Source organism: Mugil cephalus, chromosome 13 (assembly GCF_022458985.1).
Source record: "Mugil cephalus isolate CIBA_MC_2020 chromosome 13, CIBA_Mcephalus_1.1, whole genome shotgun sequence".
NCBI classification, from domain to species: domain Eukaryota; kingdom Metazoa; phylum Chordata; class Actinopteri; order Mugiliformes; family Mugilidae; genus Mugil; species Mugil cephalus.
In genome coordinates this window covers 909,604-929,664 of record NC_061782.1, presented here as the reverse complement: position 1 = coordinate 929,664, position 20,061 = coordinate 909,604, and the positions used below count along the sequence as shown (strand labels likewise).

Genomic DNA, 20,061 nt, shown 5'->3' with positions numbered 1-20,061 from the left:
GGAGGAAATTCAAACTGAATATTCAGACCTGGTGATTAGCAGCAGGGGCCTCGACTGTGTCAAAGACTTTAAATACTTGAGTCTCGTCAGCAAAGAGAACTCGACACCAAAGGACATTAGAGGTTATGGAGGCTCCCCTGCTGCATGGCTAATGCCAGCTAGCACCAGTCTGCTCATAACGTGATGGTCTAGATATAGCTCATGCTAGCTTTCCCACCAACAGTAGCTCTTCTTAGACAACTAGCTAATAGTTGTTCATCCTAGCATGCTAGCTTTTGAGCTAGCAGCTCTTTGTAGCTCTCTAGCCTTCCAGCTAATAAGAAGTCCTTGTAGCTTCCTAGTCTCTGAGCTAATAGTAGCTAGTAGTTCATAGCCTAGCTGCTAATGCTAGCTCTTCCTACTGGTGTGTGCTGCCTGTGTTGATGGGATGTCTGCGATTGTGGTTTTTTTTTTTTTTTTTTTGTTGGTTCCATTTGCCCATTGATTGATCTTTGTTACCATGGCAACCGCTAACAGCATTAGCAGCGCTCTCTGTCTCTCGGCTAACCCGGTTACAGGGAGCAGCTGGACTGATAACGCCGTCAGAGGAGATTTCCTGCCGAGGTTTAATTTTATTTTCCTCTGGGGACGTTTGAGAGTGAAACTCTAAATGACTGAAGTCTGTCTCCTCACAAATCTGACTGGACGAAGACGAGGACGAGGACGAGGACGAGGATTCAACAGAGGAACCTCAGATGGTGAATATATTTCCTGGCAGAGATGAATGGTCCCGTTTCACTGACTCGACTTTAGAGGATTTTAACAGTGACGAGGTCAAATAACAGATCTTCACACTTAAAAACAGAAACTCACAGCGGTTTCCTCCTCCTCCTCCTCCTCCTCCACCTCCTCCTCCTCCTCAGGTCCTGTTACTGTTTCATTATATACCAGACTCCTCTGAATCCTTCTGACTGGTCCTTGAGGATTAATTATAACTTTAGAAATAGTTTGTTAAATAATTAACACAGCTTCAGCTTTAATGAACTAGCAGAACAGTTCATGAGTCAACTCACTGATCATGTGATCACCATTAGACCTTCACCTTCCTCCTCCTCCTCCTCCTCGTATCTCAGGGCCTGAACAGGAAGCAGAGGTTCAGTTAGAAGCTGCTGGCCTACATGGCTCAGTGTGGCCTACATAAACCCTGCAGAGAGGACAGTGTGATGGATGACGTCCTACATTTATCAGACGCCTTTAATGAGCTCTGCAGTGAACAGTTGGAGGACGTTGGACAGAAGGAGAAACTCCTGCAGGTCTGAATCTGAATGAACTCGGGAGTTAGAGACGAGTCGTAGTGATGGAAGGAGGAAAAGCTTTAACGAATTCCAAAATGTGTCAAATAACTAAAATGGAAACATTAAATTAACACCTAACACCTGTGTAAAACCATTGCGTGTGAGACCACCAAAGAAGGCGGCTATTGACTACCTGCAGCCCACACCAGGGAGCTCCATCTTTGCTTCATTAAGCCAAAACATGGTTTGTTAACATAAATGAAGGGCTGTGTATTATAAGCACTGAGACCGTATACAACATGGTCACTCTACACTTGGCTTCAGTTTAGCCAAACTGACGCCTTTATCGGGGACACGGGTGGCGCCAGAGTCTGTTTAGTACGGCGTGAGGGCGGAGTCATGATGTCAGTGCCCCGCCCACATTCTTCCAGACTCACTGGTGTTTTCCTGTGAGAAAAGAATAAACGTTATTGGACGATTATTATTGGATTCTTTATGGATGAAATGTAAAACAGTTGCATCTAAACATTTAAATTTTCTTTCTTGTCCGTGTCCTGAGAATGAGGCGTTGGGAAATCTTTTTTTATTCCTGAATAGACGTGTGTTGTGTTGTCGTACAGTAAATGGCGGCGTGGAGGCGGCGTGTCCTGCGTGGGAGTTTGAACGCCACTTGGGATGCGGTTGCCATGGCGAACAATTGATACTTGAATTGCAGAAAATTGTCAGAGCGGCTGAAAATACAGAGAGTGGAGCCCCGTCTGTTTCTCCATCTGTGACATAACGACGGCTCGGATTCATCCCACACCTTTTAACCCACTCCATCGAGTCTAGAATACAACACAAACACACAAAAATACTCTACAAACACACACTAAAGTAACACAAAGCCCCAGATTAACGCACGTGGTTCAGTCATTTCAGTAGAAACCGTCTCCTGCAGCTCCTGGTTTTAGTCTCAAACCTGGTTTCTGCTCCTCGTCTCCTCTCGGTGTAAAACTTCTCGAGGCTTTTGTGCGGTTGTCGGGCCGTAACCATGGAGACGTGTGGTTTGACTGGACGATGTTAGAGTTCAGAGAGAAGAGACGGGACGGGTTGAGTTTAATGAGGGAGGCAGGATTATAGAGGAGTTATAGAATAACTCCGGTCTCTGGTTGGTTGCTGGCTCCAGGTGCATCGTGGGAAATGTAGGATTCATTGTTTGATTATAGGTCTGCAGCTGAATTTATACGTGGTGTTTGTGGACTTTTCTTTCTTCCGTTCATCCCTCCGTCTGTTTCTGTCCTCGGTGTCGTCATCGTCTCTTTACCTATAAATATCCTCAGGAACCATCATCTCGTCTCTTTCTCTCCTCGTCTCAACGTGGTTTCAGGGTTTTAACCGTCGTCGTGTTTACGAGTCGTCGGTCGTCATGAACAGATTCACATGAATGAGACGCTAAAACAAATTTAGATAAATATTTAATTCACAATGTTTAGATTTTTATTCAGAATCATCATTTATGTCATTCAGTGTTTTAGTTGATGTTAAGTAGCTTCACCTAGCCTCCCAGCTAACAGTAGCTTCACCTAGCCTCCCAGCTAATAGTAGCTCCACCTAGCCTCCCAGCTAATAGTAGCTCCTCCTAGCCTCCCAGCTAACAGTGGCTCCTCCTAGCCTCCCAGCTAATAGTAGCTCTTCTTAGCATTCTATCTAATAGTAGCCCATACTAGCATCCTGGCCTCTTAGCTAATAGTAGCTCTTCTTGGCATCCTAGCTAATAGTAGGTTTTATAGCTTCCTAGTGTTTCATCTAATAGTAGCTCCTCCTAGCTTCCTAGCTAACATTAGCCCTTCCTAGCCTCCTCTTCTAAATGATGAATCCAGTCCACTGCCACCTGCTGGTCTGAAGAGCTGTGGTGACTCTAGTGTTTGTGTTGTGTTTAAGTTCAGACCCAGGGCTCCGGTCTGATGAGTCTGTGCCTCCATCTTGTTTAATCAGGACGTGTTGCGTTCATGAAAGTTGGTTCTTTACGACTCTGACCTGATGTCCCACGGATTAATGATGAAATGACATCACGAGACAGAACCCTCCTCTCTCTCTCTCTTTATTAATCCTGTTGGCATGAATCTCGCTCGCCCTCTTCGCTGGTTCCTCCGTCCTGCAGTGACACACTTTCTAAACCCTGTGTGTGTGTGTGTGTGTGTGTGTGTGTGTGTGTGTGTGTGGGTGTTTTATCTTGTGCATGAGTGAACATTGTGTTGGCTTCACTGTCGGGGCCCCGGTGGCAGCAGCATATTTTTAGCGTAGCAACAGGAGCAGCTTCACCCTGACTGGTTGTTGTTTGAGCTGCGCACACACACACACACCCACACACACACACATAGAGTGTGAGTGTGTTTATTCTGCAGGAGAACACAGAATATTCTCATTGGTGGAGGCAGACGTCAGTGGGCGGAGCCATAGTAAAGCTCTGCTTCCTGTTGAGTTTTTATTAAACAACAAAACAAAAAAATGTTACAAAATAAAAAAACCACCGCCTCCGTTCCAGGTAGCGTTTCATCCTCATCCATCCTCACACTGACTCACACTGACTCTCTTGTTTCTGTCAAACATCAGTTAAATCACGTCTGAAGTTCGTCCACATCAGCATCAGTTTTGATTCGGTCCTTTTTACTCCCAGTGATGATGTTCTACATGTGAAATGTCCAGGAAGCTGCAGCTCGTTTTGGTTAAACCAGATTCAAAATTCAAAACAACCAAATGCTCATAACATGATGTAATAATAGTTTAAATGTTCGTCTCTTTATCTCTTAATGATGAAATACGTGAAAAGTACCCGGAACATAAAGTAAACACTGTAACATAGTTTGTTAGATGTCATCATTCAAAAGATCAGGATCCAAACTGACACATGTCAGGACTGATTTCATTTCATTTCTTATATTTATTTCGTCTAAAAAGTAAAAATAAAGATCGGGCAAAAAAAAATGTAAGTTATTAAAAACTTATCTAGTCCTATTTCCCAGTTCCCAAACAAGATGAGGGCAGATTGAACTTCATGGGTCAGGATCTGGTCCCATTAGGTCCCATTAGTGTTAAATATGCTGAATGTCTCCACCTGCAGGACGTGGTCCGTCATTACACATTTAGACAACAGAATAATAACCTTTAAATAAGGACGATTTAATAATAATAAAAATAATAATAATTACCATAAAGATAAATAAATAACAGTCACGTTATATAAAACACAATAACATCATGTTCTGATTGTGCACTGACACCAAGTGGTGAGAGAAATAATACTTAATTATTCATAAAAATATTTCCTGTTAGTGTGAAACTAATTCATTAACAAATAAGAAAACCACTGTCTGTCTGCAGTTAATGTCATTTATTTCTTCTTGGAATCAGACCTTAGATGGAACGAGTAAATTAGAACAATGTTTATATTGATTAAAATAAGTTTAATCTGGGCTCAGTGCTGTTTAGTCCTGGTCTGTTTAGTCCTGGTCTGTTTAGTCCTGGGACGTTTTTTTAAAAAAGAGAGTTGACTTGTGGAGTTTAGAGAAGATGTTTTGTCAGAGTATCTTCTTCGTGTCTGAGGGACTGGAGGAAGTTTGAGGTTTAGGTGAGGTTTTGTAGTAATGTGCTGTGACCACAGGGGGGCAGCGTTCCCACATTTACTGATAAATGGAGGCTTGAACATTAAATGATTTAAATACATGAATAGATTTGAAAGAAGACATTTAAATAAAAAATAAAATGAATGAATAAAGCAAAATCTAAATGTGGTTATTTATTAATTTGGTTAAGATAAAGACATGACGTTTAATTTAGAGACTTTAGAGTTAAAATGGATGGAACAAAAATAGCCTCCCAGCTAATATCAGCTCTCACTAGCCTGCCAGCTAATCGTAGTTCTTTCTAGCCTCCCAGTTAAAAGCATCTCTCACTAGCCTGCCAGCGAATAGCAGCTCTCACTAGCCTGCCAGCGAATAGCAGCTCTCACTAGCCTGCCAGCTAATAGCAGCTCTCACTAGCCTGCCAGCTAATACTAGCTCTTCCTAGCCTCCCAGCTAAAAGCAGCTCTTGCTAGCCTCCCAGCTAATCGTAGTTCTTCCTAGCCTCCCAGTTAATAGCAGCTCTCACTAGCCTCCCAGCTAAAAGCAGCTCTTGCTAGCCTCCCAGCTAATAGGAACTGCTCCTAGCCTCCCAGGTATGAGCAGCTCTTCATAGCCTACTAATGGATAGTAGCTCTTCCTAGCCTCCCAGCTAATAGCAGCTCTTCCTAGCCTCCTAGCATGAGATAAATAAATTTTGTGAATTTATTTTTAAGTAAATGAATCTGTTTCTCATCCTCTATCATTTCTCTGTTTACATTCCTACAGGTGTTTTTTTTTTTTCGTGGGGGGGTGAAATCGTCCCGACCCGCCAACCATAGCCGGTCTGAGTGTATTGGAGGGTCTCGTCATCGTCGTCGCTAACAGCAGCAGCAGGAGGAGGAAGGACTGGGCGGTGGGGGCGGAGTCACGGCGGCGCGGTCAGGATGACGTCGGTAGCGGCCGAGTACGACCACATGGAGATCCAGCAGCAGTACAGCGAAGGCGTCAACAACCGGTGGGACGCCGACGAATGGGACAACGAGAACAGCTCAGCTCGTCTGTTCGAGCGCTCGCGCATCAAAGCCCTCGCAGGTAAGAGGACGAACCTCAACCCTGATGGTTTGTCTCTGGAAATCTAGAAAGTAAAGTGTGAAGTAGCCTCCACTCAGCAGGGGGCGCTGCAGGAAGAAGCTCATATGTTCTCGTTCCCTTCACTTTGAACTTAAAGAGCGGTGTTTACCCCTGGAGTCAGAGCTTGTTGCTGCTGTTGTTGCGGCTGCTGTTGCTGTTGTTGTTGTTGTTGCTGTTGTTGCTGTTGTTGTTGTTGTTGTTGTTGCTGTTGTTGTTGTTGTTGTATGCAGCAGTAATGTGACGATGCTTTCAAAGAAGCTGAAAAACAAGCAGAATCTGAGGTGTGCTCATAGTTGTAGTATTTGTTCCCTCCAGAGGGCGGTAACGCAGCGCCTACCGTTAAAACTGTCACTAGGAGAAGCAACAATCAAACACAAATGTGTCGTTTGAACGAAAACTTCAATTTAGAAAAGAGAAGAAGATGTGAACAAAGCAGCTGAGATACTGATCAGAGTCCAGACACATTTAAAACAAAGCAGTAGCTTTACCTAGCCTCACAGCTAACAGCAACTATTCCTAGCCTCAAAGCTAGTAGCAACTGTTCCTAGCCTCAAAGCTAATAGTAGCTCTACCTAGCCTCAAAGCTAGTAGCAACTGTTCCTAGCCTCAAAGCTAGTATCAACTGTTCCTAGCCTCACAGCTAACAGCAACTGTTCCTAGCCTCACAGCTAGTAGTAGCTCTACCTAGCCTCACAGCTAATAACAGCTGTTCCTAGCCTCACAGCCAGTAGCAACTGTTCCTAGCCTCACAGCTAATAGCACCTGTTCCTAGCCTCGCAGCTAATAACACCTGTTCCTAGCCTTTTTTAGCCCAGTCTTTTTAGCATCCTAGCTAACACTAGCCCTTCCTACACATACAGAAGCTTTGTGTTTGCCTGTGTTGACCTTTTATTTCCTGTGTGTGTGAATTAGTGCTAATGCTAATTCAATGCTAGCTGGTTCTCTGGGATGATTCATCTCAGCAACGAGTTTGGTCGACAGGAAGTTTATGTTTTTAAGAAGCGTCTTCATCGACAGTTTAATTGGTTAAAATACACAACGTTACACATTAAGTGTGTGTTTCAGTAACTGTATCTGCTGCCTCCTCTCGTAGTGACACACTCCACTAAATAATTCACCCCAGTGTTAAATATGCAGAAAGCTGCTGGTGTGTGTGTGTGTGTGTGTGTGTGTGTGTGTGTGTGTGTGTGTGTGCAGTCAGCTGACATAAAACTCGTCCTGTTTGTTATAAGGAAATAATTTGGGCATTTGTGAAGTTGTAAATTTTGCGTTTTTATTGTTGATGTAAAGAGAAAAAAAAGATGAATTAAATGAATATTTTAAAACGTGTCTTAAAGCTTCAGGCTTCACTCGAGTCTCAACTAAAGAGCATGTTGTGACTGGTTTGTTGGTTTGATTGTGAGTTGCGTTGTGTTGTGTTGTGTTGTGTTGCGTTTGAGGACGTGAGTGATGGGATGTTGAGGAGGAACTCGTGTGTTTGTTTATTCCGTCTCAGACTCTTTGTTCAGATTATTGATGTTTTTCTGCGATACCGCTGGATCTGGTATCGATCCGATACCAAGACAAATACAGGGCCAGTATCCTGATACTGATATCGATACTTTTTAAGAATTGAGGTGGAAGCTTCATCAGTCTGAATCATTCTGTGTCTCAATGAATATTTGTGACTTTTTAAGTGTTTCTTTGTGATTTACCTTTTGGAACATTAGTCAGTTACAGAGTTTTGGCAAAGTTTATAAGTAAATACAAGTTTCTGTTCAGAAATAACACAAAGTTGTCTGGTCATTTGCTTACACAAGTTCGTTGTGTTACCGTTGTATCTTACAGCCTTTTTACAACTCGATTTCATTTTGACTTCGTATAAGAAACAGAAACTTTAGTATCAATCTCGTTACTTTGGTATCAACCAGTATCAATACCAATGTTGGTATCGATCAATGTCGATACTTGAATGGATCCGCCCTCCACTAGCTGCTGTAGCATAAGTAAGCTAGCAGAGGTCGGATTAGCCTAGAGGAGCTAACATTTAACTAAACCAAATAAACAACAGAAAACAAGCTAACATCTGTTAGCATTAGCCCAAACAAGCTAACGTTAGGCTAAAGAAACATTACACACAACGTAGCATCGGATCAATCATTATGATTGATCTGATTTATAATGAAAATTATAGATGTTAAAGTATTACCTCAAAATTAATTAAAGAAATATCTGTTATTCATCCGTGTTTGTCTGTTTTTCTGTTTTCGAGGCTAAAGGAGCCACATAAAAACCTGTTAATGATAAAATATTTGCACCACTTTCATGGTCAAAGATCATTATTTAAACCTCAAACCTGCTCCAGTGTCTTAGAAACGTTTTCCTTAAACCCAGCGAGTCCAGATGCTTATTTATTTGGATGTAAACTGTGGCTCCTCAGACGTTTTCTGGTCGTCTCCATGTTTCATCCTGCTGAGGTTATTGTTGCTGCAGCTGTACAAGCTGCCTTCACTGGCCGCAGTAAATACGACAACTGCCACGGTTTCTGAAGCTTGAGTAGCATTGAGTACTGGTTCTGGTTCTTATTTGGGATGATCCTGATCCTGATCCTGAGCCTGAGCCTGAGCCTAAACCTGATCCTGAGCCTGATCCTGAGCCTGATCCTGATCCTGATTCTGAGCCTGAGTCTGATCCTGAGCCTAAACCTGATCCTGATCCTGATCCTGATCCGTCCTGTTTGCTCTTAAAAGTGGAAGCTTGTTGCGTCGTATTAGAAACAGTCACCAGCTCTGGTCTCGTCTGGTCACGTGGCTCATGTGTTTTAGCTTCAGATGTGAATGGGTTTTTATGAATGCAGCCATTTCATCTTTATTAATGTTGGTTGAGTTTTTCCAGAGGAAATAGAAACACAGGAAGTTGTTTCAGAGCAGCTGGTTGTGATGGAGATTTTTCTTATGTGAGTAAACGTGATGCTTCAATAGAACAGACTGTCCAGTCTGAGTCTTTCTCCTCCTCCTCCTCCATCTCCTCCTCCTCCTCCTACTCCTCCTCCTCCCTGCAGCCTCCTCCTCCTCCTCCTCCTCCTGCTCCTCCTCCCTGCAGCCTCCTCCTCCTCCTCCTCCTCCCTGCAGCCTCCTCCTCTTCCTCCTCGTCCTCCTCCTCCCCCTCCTCCTCCTCCTCCCTGCAGCCTCCTCCTCCTCCTCCTCCCTGCAGCCTCCTACTCCTCCTCCTCCTCCCTGCAGCCTCCTCCTCCTCCGCGCTTCCTCCCTGCAGCCTCCTCCTCCTCCTCCTCCTCCTCCTCCTCCCTGCACCTCCTCCTCCTCCCCTGCAGCCTCCTCCTCCTCCTCCCTGCAGCCTCGTCCTCCTCCTCCCTGCAGCCTCGTCCTCCTCCTCGTCCTCGTCCTCCCTGCAGCCTCCTCCTCCTCCTCCTCCTCCTCCTCCCTGCAGCCTCCTCCTCCTCCTCCTCCTCCCTGCAGCCTCCTCCTCCTCCTCATCCTCCTTCCTGTTCACGCTGAGCTCAGCTGTCTCATGGACTCGTCTATGAGTCTTTTCATCACAAACAGACTCTTTGTTTCCATTGAGCTGATTAGCATGATGCTAACTAGCTAGCGGTGACATTTGACCTGGTGTCACATGTCCTGATGAGGCAGAAAGATGGCGGCCGGTCCGGAGTCACCTTAAACCTCGGTCGGGCCTGAAAACCGAAGCCCTGGGTGCCTGCGCCTCCACATGATATCCCAGGAAACACAAAACCAGCGCTCACCATGGAAACGCCGGCAGATCCGCTTACAGCCGCGGCCGCGGCAGGAGGAGAGTGTGCGCTCAGCGTGGGCGACTTCCTCCGAAATAAAACCAGAGGACGCCGGCCATGTTGGTCCGAGAGGCCATCAGCTCTGACTCAGTGTTAATTAGCCCACATTAATAATAATAATAATTATAATAATAATATTAAACTTCATATCGAACGGTTTGTGTATTTTATGACACACAAAGTGTTGAACAGACCAGACAATCAGGACATTTGTTAGAAATAAAACCTTTAGAGATGCTTATTGAGTTATTAATGAATGAAACCGTTTATTTATTTATTTTATGTGGGGGCCAGTCAGGTGGTGTCCTCACAATTATCCTTATTGGTTTGATTTTATTCTTTTTTTTTTTCTTTCTAACTTTTTTAGATTTTTTTTTCTAACTTCTAAATTAGTCAGAGTTCATAAAAAATGTAACAAAAATAGAAAAAATGTTAGAAGAAAAATAATAAAGAGCTGAAAAAAATAATAAATAAAAAACAAGCAAAATAAAAGCATTAATAATAACAATAATAATAATGAAGCTTAATAAAAACGTAAGAACATTTGAAGCGCTGCGATGCTGAATCCTGAAGGAACGTTGAACATGTCTGACATGATGCGGTGGAACCAGGTCCTAAAGTCCAGTGTGTTTCTGACAGGAGACCAGTGACTGACGTCCAGAGACTCTGTCACGTTGATGAAAACATTTTGCTGCAGAACCTTCTTCTTTAAAACGTGTTCCTGAAACAGCAGCGATCGACTCGAGGACGTTGATGAGTCCTATCGACCCGTCAGGACCTTCAGGCCTTTCTGGTAACTCGGTTCGTTTTCTGTCTTCACAGCAGCTTAAAATAAGCGCTGAGTGGTCCTGCAGGCCCTGAAGGCGTCTCATCAATACGCCGGCTGCTGATGTCACAGCTTCAGGTCTCTGCTCAGGTCTCATTCAGTTCAGCGTCAGTGAATCTACTTGGTTGTGTTTGTTTTGTGCGTCCAGTTTACGAGCGGGACGTCCTCATGGTTTAACAGAGTGTGTTTGTCCCGTCTGAGGACGCACATGACTGGACAATAAACACAGACAAACAAATGAGCAGAAAGTTTCAAACAAAACGTTTGTCTCCGTCCTGTCAGATGTTAAAGGGCTGATCTCAGCGTCACAACCAAACTAATCCACACACACAGACCAACGCGCACACACAACATAACTGAATGTATTTACATGCAACAGTCTGGTTGTTGTAAATAGTGTCATCATTAAAAAGAGCAGTAGAAGAAGAAGAGGTTGAACTGATCCACGGTTTGTGTCAGAGTCGTTGTTGTCGTTGTTGTTGTTGTTGTTGTGGTTATGGTTGTTGTCGTGTCCTCGTCAGAGATGCTAATGGCTGGTGATGCTAAAGACGATGCTAACGTTGATGCTGGACGTGAAACTAAAGGCTAATGGTGATTACACATGATGATGGCCAAGCTAACGACCATGCTACGTGAGAAGCTAATAGTGACGCTAAAAGGGAAACTAGCGGTGATGCTAACAGCTAGCATGTCCGTGTCAAGTTTCTGCTCATATATCGGCTCTTAAACTAAACCAGTTTCGCTCTAAAAGCCGACACTCGGGGGCGCTGTGTCTTTTTACCAGTCAGGTTCATTTCTGCTTCTACTTCTTTGCTGAGAGAAAAGACTCAGTCACAGCAGAGAAACATGTTTAAATCTCCTCCGTTAATGTGTTCGTATTATTCATAGCAAACAATCAGTTAGAGAAATGGTGGAGACGGAGAAACAGCTGGAAAAACTAAAGAGGAAACTCGCTGCTACCTCAGCTCCTACGAGGTAGTTGTGTAGTTACGTTGTGTAGTTACGTTGTGTAGTTACGTTGTGTAGTTATGTTTCTGGGGAGGTGGACGTCGGGCGACAACGTTAAGTTGACCCAGAAGCATCAACAGATGAAATAAAATAAGATAATGGTTCCATTCGTACTTGGACGTCAGAATTTCCTACGCGAACGCTCTGAAAGTCGTAGACTCCTCTTTACGCGCTGAGTTTCCAAGAAGCCGCTCACATTATTATCACACTGTGTGTGTCTGTCTTTGCTAATGGCTCAGATCTCAACACTTAAGGCACCAAATAAAGTGTGTGTTAGCATCGTTTAGCCATGGTTAGCATGGCAGCCTGAAGGCTGTGGGTTCTAAACCTAAAGGTCTGGACACTCGGAGGAAACGTCTCCTACAAACATGAGTCAGCGTCACGTTGTTCTTGGGGGAGGAGCCTGTGAACAGCTGAGGAATTCTGGGAATGTTGGCGTCTGCGTTAATGTCGTTTTCAGACAAAGTGAAAGTAAAGATTCTTCTTCTTTTCTGTGGTGTTTTAGTTTCACATCAGCTAGATTTAATATAACGGGTGATGCTCTGACCCGTCAGGAATGTCTCTGTGTGGCCCGTGTGAAATTCACCACCACAGCGTCACAAGTTTGAGCCCTGAACGCACCACCAGCCCCCCCCCCCCCCCCCCGCTGCATGAATGGAGCGTTTGGTCGGGGGGGCATGGAGGAGGGGGGGGGCTGAGGGGCCTGAGGGGCCGAACCACGAGGAAACCAGATGATGGAGGGAAGGACGACGTGATGCTCGACATGAAGAAGAGACGAAATGATTCAAGGACAGAAACTGACGTCATTCTGGAGACAGATGTTCAGCTTAGAGCTGGTCCTGATGGTGGAGGCGGTAACCACGGTAACCTCTGCCAATCATCCACGAATGAACGAATGAATGAATGAATGAGCGAATGAACGAACGTCAGGTTGAGGAGTTTCCAGGAGGAACAGAAACATGGAGGAAAAAAAAGAAGAACCAAAGATGGAATCAATCGGAGACAAGGAGATGAGGAGACATCTTGGAGACATGGAGGAGACATGGAGGAGACATGCAGGAGGACATGGAGGAGGACATGGAGGAGGACATGGAGGAGGAGGACATTCTCCTTCATCTCCTCCTCCTCCTTCTTCTTCTACTCTTCTATTTCCAGTGAATGTCGTCGTCATGTGACCTCCGCATCTTTTTAATCCGTGGTCTCCATGGTAACGGTCCTGGGAGACGTGTCGTCGGGGACACTGTCCGTTCCTCAGGGCGTCCTCTGGTCCGCGCGGGACCAGCCGGGAGGTGAAGGGTTTGTTCCGATCATTGTCTCCGTGACCTCTGACCCCAGGAAGCCGAGCTCGCGGCGCTTCCCGACAGGAAGCACATCTCCACAACACGCGCTAATATTAGCGTCCTCGCAGGATGTTTGCATGTGAGCGCTGAGAGGACCCAGGGCCCTGAACACACCCTGTTCCCTGAACGCATCGTCCCCTCTGCAACACTCACTGCTTCTTATTTCTTTTTTAAAGTGTCACGATGGACGAGTTAAATCAGAGCGAGACATGTTCACATGATGTCCTCCTCTTCCTCCTCCTCCTCCTCCTCTTCCTCCTCCTCCTCCTCCTCCTCCTCCTCCTCCTCCTCCTCCTCTCCTCCTCCTCCTCCTCCTCCTCCTCTTCCTCCTCCTCCTCCTCCTTCTCCTCTGAATCATCTCTCTGTCTCCTGGAGAAAATCCAATCATTTCAGCCTCGACTCACATCTGGACTTTAGTTTAATTTAAAGATTTAAATATTTGAAATCGTCTAAAACACAAACACAGTGTTTCCGTCCTCAGAGCATCAGACCTGATCCTGACTCTGCTGCGACTTTTTATTCTGTTTATTCACGTTCATTCAAATAAAAGACAGGAAGTCGGCTTTGAATTAGAGATTAATTTTATATAAGGAAAATAAACTTTCATCAAGAAATGACAGAAAACTGTTCTTAATTCATGATTTAATTCGCGCTCTTAAAGGACGTTGATCTGATTTAACTTTAACTGGTTCAAAACTAAACGACTGAATAAAAGTAATTTTATTTATTTATAAATGTGTTTGTAATGAGAGCAGCTCAGCTTTTAATATAAAAATGAAAAGATTTTTAGTTATTTTTACGTCAGTAGAAACTCCCCCCTCCTCCCTCCCTCTCTCTCCCTCCCTCTCTCTCTCTCGCGCCCTCCTCCTGCCCCGCCCCTTATGCTAATGAGCTGCTGACATCATCCTAAAAGCGAGCCCCCTGATTGGCTGGCGCTGGGAGCAGAAGCCCCTCCCCCCTCCCTCTCCAGTGTGAAAGGTGTTTTCAGTGTCTGAGGAACAAGCCACGCTTTCATTCTCCTCCTCCCTCCGTCTCTCCTCCTCCTCCTCCTGTTCGGTTTCCTGCTTTCTCCTTCTCTGTCTCTGCTGCTCCTCCTCCTCGTTGCGGGAGGATGGATTTGTCTTCGCGGACCGAGGGGACCGTGTGATCTGTGAGGACGGGGGACAGACAGCGAGTGGACACATGGATGGAGGTGAAACCCGGAGCCTGATGAAGATGAAGATGATGATGATGATGTGGTTGTGCTGAGGCAGCGACTCCTCCGTCAAACATAAAGAAGGAGGGAGGGAGCGGGAGGACGGTGCAGCTCGTCCTCTATGTCTCTGGTCCTCGCGGAGGAGACGAGGAGACGAGGGATCTTTTCAAACTCCTGTTTTAGAAACTTTCTGCTCTAGATTCGTTCTTCGGTTCCTCCTCTGGACCCTCGGAGGAGTTTTCTGTCTTCATGGAGCTCCAGAGCGCCTCCTCCACCGCCGGCCTCCCCGGACCCCTTTCCCCCGGCCCCCTGTCCCCGGCCTCGGACTACGCCGGACCCCTGTCCCCGTCTCAGGGCGCCAGCCCCGTCAGGGGGCCCAGTCCTGGACCCGGCTTCCCGGGCCAGGCCGCCTTCAACTACAACCAGCTGGAGGGGAGGTTCAAGCAGCTCCAAGGTGAGAGAAAGCTGTTCTGAAGGGGGGGGTGAGGGGGGGTGAGGAGGGGTGAGGGGGGGTCGGTCCCTGAGGGTTTGGGTTCGAGGATCAGTTTCACTGAATGGAAGCAGCAGGAGCTTCTCACAGCGTCAGACCTGTAAATCTGACCCCGGCTCAGGATGAATGGACCTGGATGTGGGTTCTTATCTCCGGGCCCCTCCCTGATAACGGGGTTTAGTGCCTTGCTGAAGGGCGGCGGGGCGGCCCCCGCCCCTCCACACCCACATTCCTCCGCGCTGTTACGAGCCTCCACTCCTGCAGCTCTATCAGGACCTGGTTCAGGCTCCATAAAGTCACGATGACGAGTCCGATACGGTCACACCTGCAGGAAACATCTGAGGTTAGCGGTTAGCGGTTAGCGGTTAGCGGTTAGCGTGGTGGTGACACAGGTTCTTGGAAAGTTTCCAGAAATGACTTTTTGAGGTTAAAGGACATATAATAAATAGTAAAGTTTGAGGACGTCTGGAGAAACTGAACCTTTGAGATGAGTTTATTTTCAGGCTTTAATCTGTTTTACTGCATCATGTCTGCGCTTTAACGTGGATGAGATGAACGTAGTGTCCATGAACGCTTCGCTTTAAACTGTGATAGAAATGATTTAAATGTTTTAATCTTTTTTTATGGTTTTGACCTGTCGCCGTCCTGACGGGGAAACTGCTGTAGCTCTTTATCTGTGATAAGACACCACGTCAGAGATTAGCACGCTAGCTACGTTAGCCAGCGTTCAGTCGATTCTTCAAACTATTTCAAAGACAAAGCTTCAGGTTGAGTTTCTAATCCATGAAACTGAAACTTAATAAACTGACAACAGGTTATAAAGTAGCAGAGTCTGGTTTTAACCTTCAGAACCAGACCCGGAGGAGACCAGGACCCAGTCCCTCCACTGGGTCCTGGTGTCACTAGGAGCCTGAGCAGCAGGATGGATTTAGCTGGAGGCTAACGGAGGCTAACGGATGCTAATGGAGGCTGGTGTTTGAGTCTGAATGTAAAACTAAATGATCTCTGACCCTCTGGGACTTTAGTCTCCAGGAAACTGTTCTCGTCTTCTGAACGTGGTCGTTGTTGTTTGTCTGCAGCTTTTAACCTGAGTGAACTTTGGATGATCCACTAACACAACGTCACACTAGACACTGACTGACACCTCCATCATTTACACAGAGGACATGGATACAGACACCTCCTCCTCCTGCTCCTCCTCCTCCTGCTCCTCCTCGGTGGTGTACTTCCAACCAGAGATGGAGGTTCAGGTCTTTGTTCTCAGACTCTGCGTCTAACTCTCCTCTAATTAAAGTACGTGTGAAGAGGTTTGTTGTAGTTGTTGTAGTTTGTGTCGCTGCCGTGTGGAGTTGTGTTTCTGAGGAGGTGATGGAGACGGAGGTCACACATGAAACAGGCCTGGCTGTTTTTATGTTTTAATGTTTTAATGTTTTAATGTTGGCGAGGCGTTCAGGCTCAGGTTGGAATCAGTCTGTGATTAGTGCTGGAGATGAAGCAGTGATGGAGGCAAACCAGTGGATTATCTCCCACACGGGCCAGAGGGGAGCTTTAATGGAGGGAGCTAACATTAGCCACGGGAGCTAACATTAGCCTCGGGAGCTAACATTAGCTACGGGAGCTAACACTAGCTACGGGAGCTAACATTAGTTACGGGAGCTAACATTAGCTATGGGAGCTAACATTAGCCTCGGGAGCTAACACTAGCTACGTTTACAGCTTCAGAAACGTGAAAGGTGTCCTCACTCTGGTAAAGTATCGTCAGGACTACGTTTCCCACAATTCACCTCAGCCAGTGTTTGTAGGCCAGACTAGGATGGATCCAGAACTACATTAATAGATGAATAGAGTCTTTATTTGTCCCATCAGTAATTTATCTGCAGCTTCTCCACATGGATCCGACACAATCAATGAAATAATGAAATGATCCGTCATAAAAGCAGAGCTCATTAAGATCCATAAAACAATAATCCCATGGATAAATACATAAATACATAAACAGGTTTATGTGAGATGACTGTTTAAAAGCTTTATGGCAGAAGCAATAATAAAATAAATCACAGGTAGAGCTGGTTGGTTGATTATCGCTGTGAGCTCTGCTGCACGGAGATGATTTAATAATAATAATAATAATAATGAGCTGAAGCCTCCGTCCTTTGTTTAGAAATCCAGAGTGGGCGTGGCCAAACACACAGCTAATTAGCATGAATCAGTGACTGAGACGTTTGTTAAGTGATTTTTAAATTCAGCACAACAACAACAAAATAAATAAAGGAATAAATGAACGAGACGCCTCCTCCTGCTCCCAGCATCCCCCTCTCCTCCTCTGTTGTCCTGAGCCGGCCAATCAGGAGCCTTCCTGCTGGTTTGGGAGCAGGGGGGGGGGATTACCACGGGGGAGGAGGGGGAGGGGAGGGGAGGGGAGGGGAGGGGAGGGGGTCTAACAGGGTCTGGGAGGCAGGAACATCTCTGAACCTCATTGTCGTCCTCCGTCTTTTTGTCTTCGTCCACCTCATCAATGTTTCATGAGCTTCTGCAGAGCGTCTGTCGGTGACCCCCCCCCCATCCTCCCCCCTCCTCCCCCATCCTCCCCCATCCTCCCCCTCCTCCCCCTCTTAGTGAAATTAAAGGAAGCCTCGTCCTGATCAGATTCACTCGGAGGCAGAGTAACAGTCAGATACTTCGTTGGTGTCGGTGAAGATTCTTTAAAACGTTCCTGAACAAACGGGATGAAAATAAAACCAGTTGATTTATTTATTTTATTTTAACTTGAACTGAAGCTTTTATTATCACTGCAGCTCCATATACACAGCAGTGACATTTATAACATATAACATAAAATTAGTGTCTGTTAATTAAACACAAATATTCACGTGTCTTTTCCTCGTTTCATATTCTGTGCAGGTTTTTCAGGAGGTTTACGACGGATTTATTTGTGTTTGTGAACATTTTTTTGTTTCTAACTCGTGTAGAAGAAGACGAGAGGAGTCGATGTTTCTCTGATGCAGAACGGTTTCATTTTGAATTGACGATAAATACATTTTAAAATGTCTTTTTTCAGATTTTACTCTTGAAGTTCGAGAGTCGCTCTTTTTATTGTGACTTTTATTCTATTCTATTCTGTATTAACGTGGTATTAACCCGCTGAAAAGACACGACTCACCACTTACAACGACATCAAGTTACCACATATGGTTCCTGGCCCTATAAAGGGTTAATGTTATCATGACTTTAATAACCTTTTTAATTCTAAAGCTCATTGTGAAGAACTGATTTTGTTTTTAATTTCCCTGTTTCCTGTTTTTCGTTCTCCACACTTAAAAAAAAAAAACTCAGCATGAGCTCAATAAGCTGCCGAGTCTCAGGTTTTCTTTTGCAGAAACTCTTCTCCCGTTTCCACTTTCTCTTGTGACATTCTTAACAAAAATTCCCGGCAAAGTTGGCAATCTGGAAGCGATTGAGGCCGAGGTGGAGTCGGCAGTATCGGTTACAGACGCAGAGAATGGACTTATTGTGGAGTGTGACAGCACCAAGTGTTGGAGGAAGGAGCCGAGTGTTTTCAGAGCGTCTGAGGACGAACCAGGAAGTGACTTATCACATGGTCACATAGATGTTCAGCATGAAAGACCTCTTTGAGGGCCACGCTCCACTGAGCATGCTCACAACAGCCCAGAGAGTGGGCGGGGCACGTTGGAGAAAAACAGCAGAAATCTAAAAATAAAAGTGAAGCAGAAGTTGAGTGAGAGCAGCGTGATGGTATCAGGTTATCACAGCCGCTCAGATGGTTTCAATCAAAACGCTGCTCGGACGTAAAACACGTTAAAGAGTTAAAACGGCTTCGATGAAAGTCTGAAAAACCTGCACATTTCCAGTTCATCATCAAACAACTGGTTAATTCTTTGTGGATTTGGTTCTAATTAGTTTCCAGTTTAATGAAATAAATAAAAACAACAACAACACAGCTGAGGGCAAAATGATTTAAAAGAAAAGTAATAAAACCGTTTCTATATATTTGTGGATGATGCACATGAGAGAATAAAATAAAACGTAAATATAAGTCATGGGGCAGATATTAAGATAGATTAAGATATGAGGGTGACGTTGCTGTGGTTGTGTGTGTGTGTGGTTCGCTGGGAGCAGGCTAACCGTTAGCATGGCCATTAGCATCTCGTGTGTGTGATGCTGCAGGCCGACGGTCCAACCGTCCGAACGTCCGACCGCCGCCTGAAGAAGAACCAGTTCTCTGAATGTAAAGATTTCTAACGTGATCTGTGCTCAGTCCTGTGAACAACGGCCTCGTGTGTTCACGAAGCTTTTAAACACACACGTCCATAAATCTGGGAGATGTTTGCGTAACTGTATGTGGTGAAATATGACTCGGGGTCTGGTTCAGTTTTTTTTTTTGTTCATTATTGATCTGTGTCGAAGTTCAACCCTGCAGCTTTCAGCGCTCTGAGAAGTTCACGTGTTCCTGTCTCATGTCTCTGACCAACAGAGAATTCTTCTGTTGCTGCGTCAGTCGTTAATAATCATCTTATTTATCTTATTAACGTTTGCTGGATGTCTGGATTAGGTCAGACACATCTTATGGGTCTGTTCTGAGCTTTAGTTTGGACCCAAATAACAACTCAGTGACGAGTTAGTGTCGATTTGTGATGAATAAATCAAACTGAAGCATCCAGAGGGAGAAAGTTCATTAAACCCAGCGAGAGCTCGACACCTGAGAGACCTTTTCATTGTAAAACCTGCAGAGGGCAGTGACACGACCACAAGACCAACACGACTAAATTCCAGAAGAAGAAGAAGAAGAAGAAGTAGTTGTACACTTTGAGAGTTTAGTCTGATTGTTGGTTGGTGGTTGGGAGGTGTTGTTGCTGCTGTTGGTTGTGCTAAAGTTTTAGCTTAGCTTAGCTTGGCTTTGAATCGTTGAGTGTAGTTTACTTTGGCTTGACTTGGCTTAGTTTGGTTTAGTTTAGTTTGACTAGATGGTTATGCTAATGCTATGCTAGTCTGGTGTAGCTTGGCTGAGCTTAGTTTAGTTTGGCTTGGCTTGGTTATGCTAAAGGCAATGCTAATTGTGACAGTGATGCCAATGCTAATGTGAAAGCTAAAGGCGATGCTAATTGTGACAGTGATGCTAATGTGAAAGCTAAAGGCGAGGTTAAGGTAACGCTAATACCAACGCTAAAGGAGACAATACTAATGACAAGCTAGCACGTCAGTACAACCTCTAAAACTAAATTAAAAAGTAGATTTCCATCAGCGTTCTGCTCCGTTAGCAGTTGTTAGCATCAATAATTAGCTCATCAGTAATTAAATCAGACTCTGTGGATGGTGAAATACAAACTTCTGTCCTTGATCAGTGAGTAAATCAGGATGTTTGTTGAGCAGCTTTGTGTCGTCGTGTGAATGAAGTGTGGCTCTGA

The 20,061-nt window shown here is 45.1% G+C and overlaps 1 protein-coding gene across 2 annotated transcripts in view; it reads left to right on the top strand.

The window, feature by feature from the left end:
- LOC125018489 (spectrin beta chain, non-erythrocytic 1) overlaps positions 1-20,061 on the top strand; it is a 90,753-nt gene that overhangs the window by 20,701 nt on the left and 49,991 nt on the right. The window contains exon 2 of one of the 2 annotated variants that reach the window (XM_047602423.1): positions 5,645-5,950. In XM_047602423.1, coding sequence (XP_047458379.1) covers positions 5,803-5,950 — 148 coding nt within the window. In that variant the 5' untranslated portion in view covers positions 5,645-5,802. Of the gene's footprint in view, positions 1-5,644; positions 5,951-13,981; positions 14,603-20,061 lie in introns of those variants that run through there. The other variant, XM_047602422.1, reaches the window with a different exon arrangement.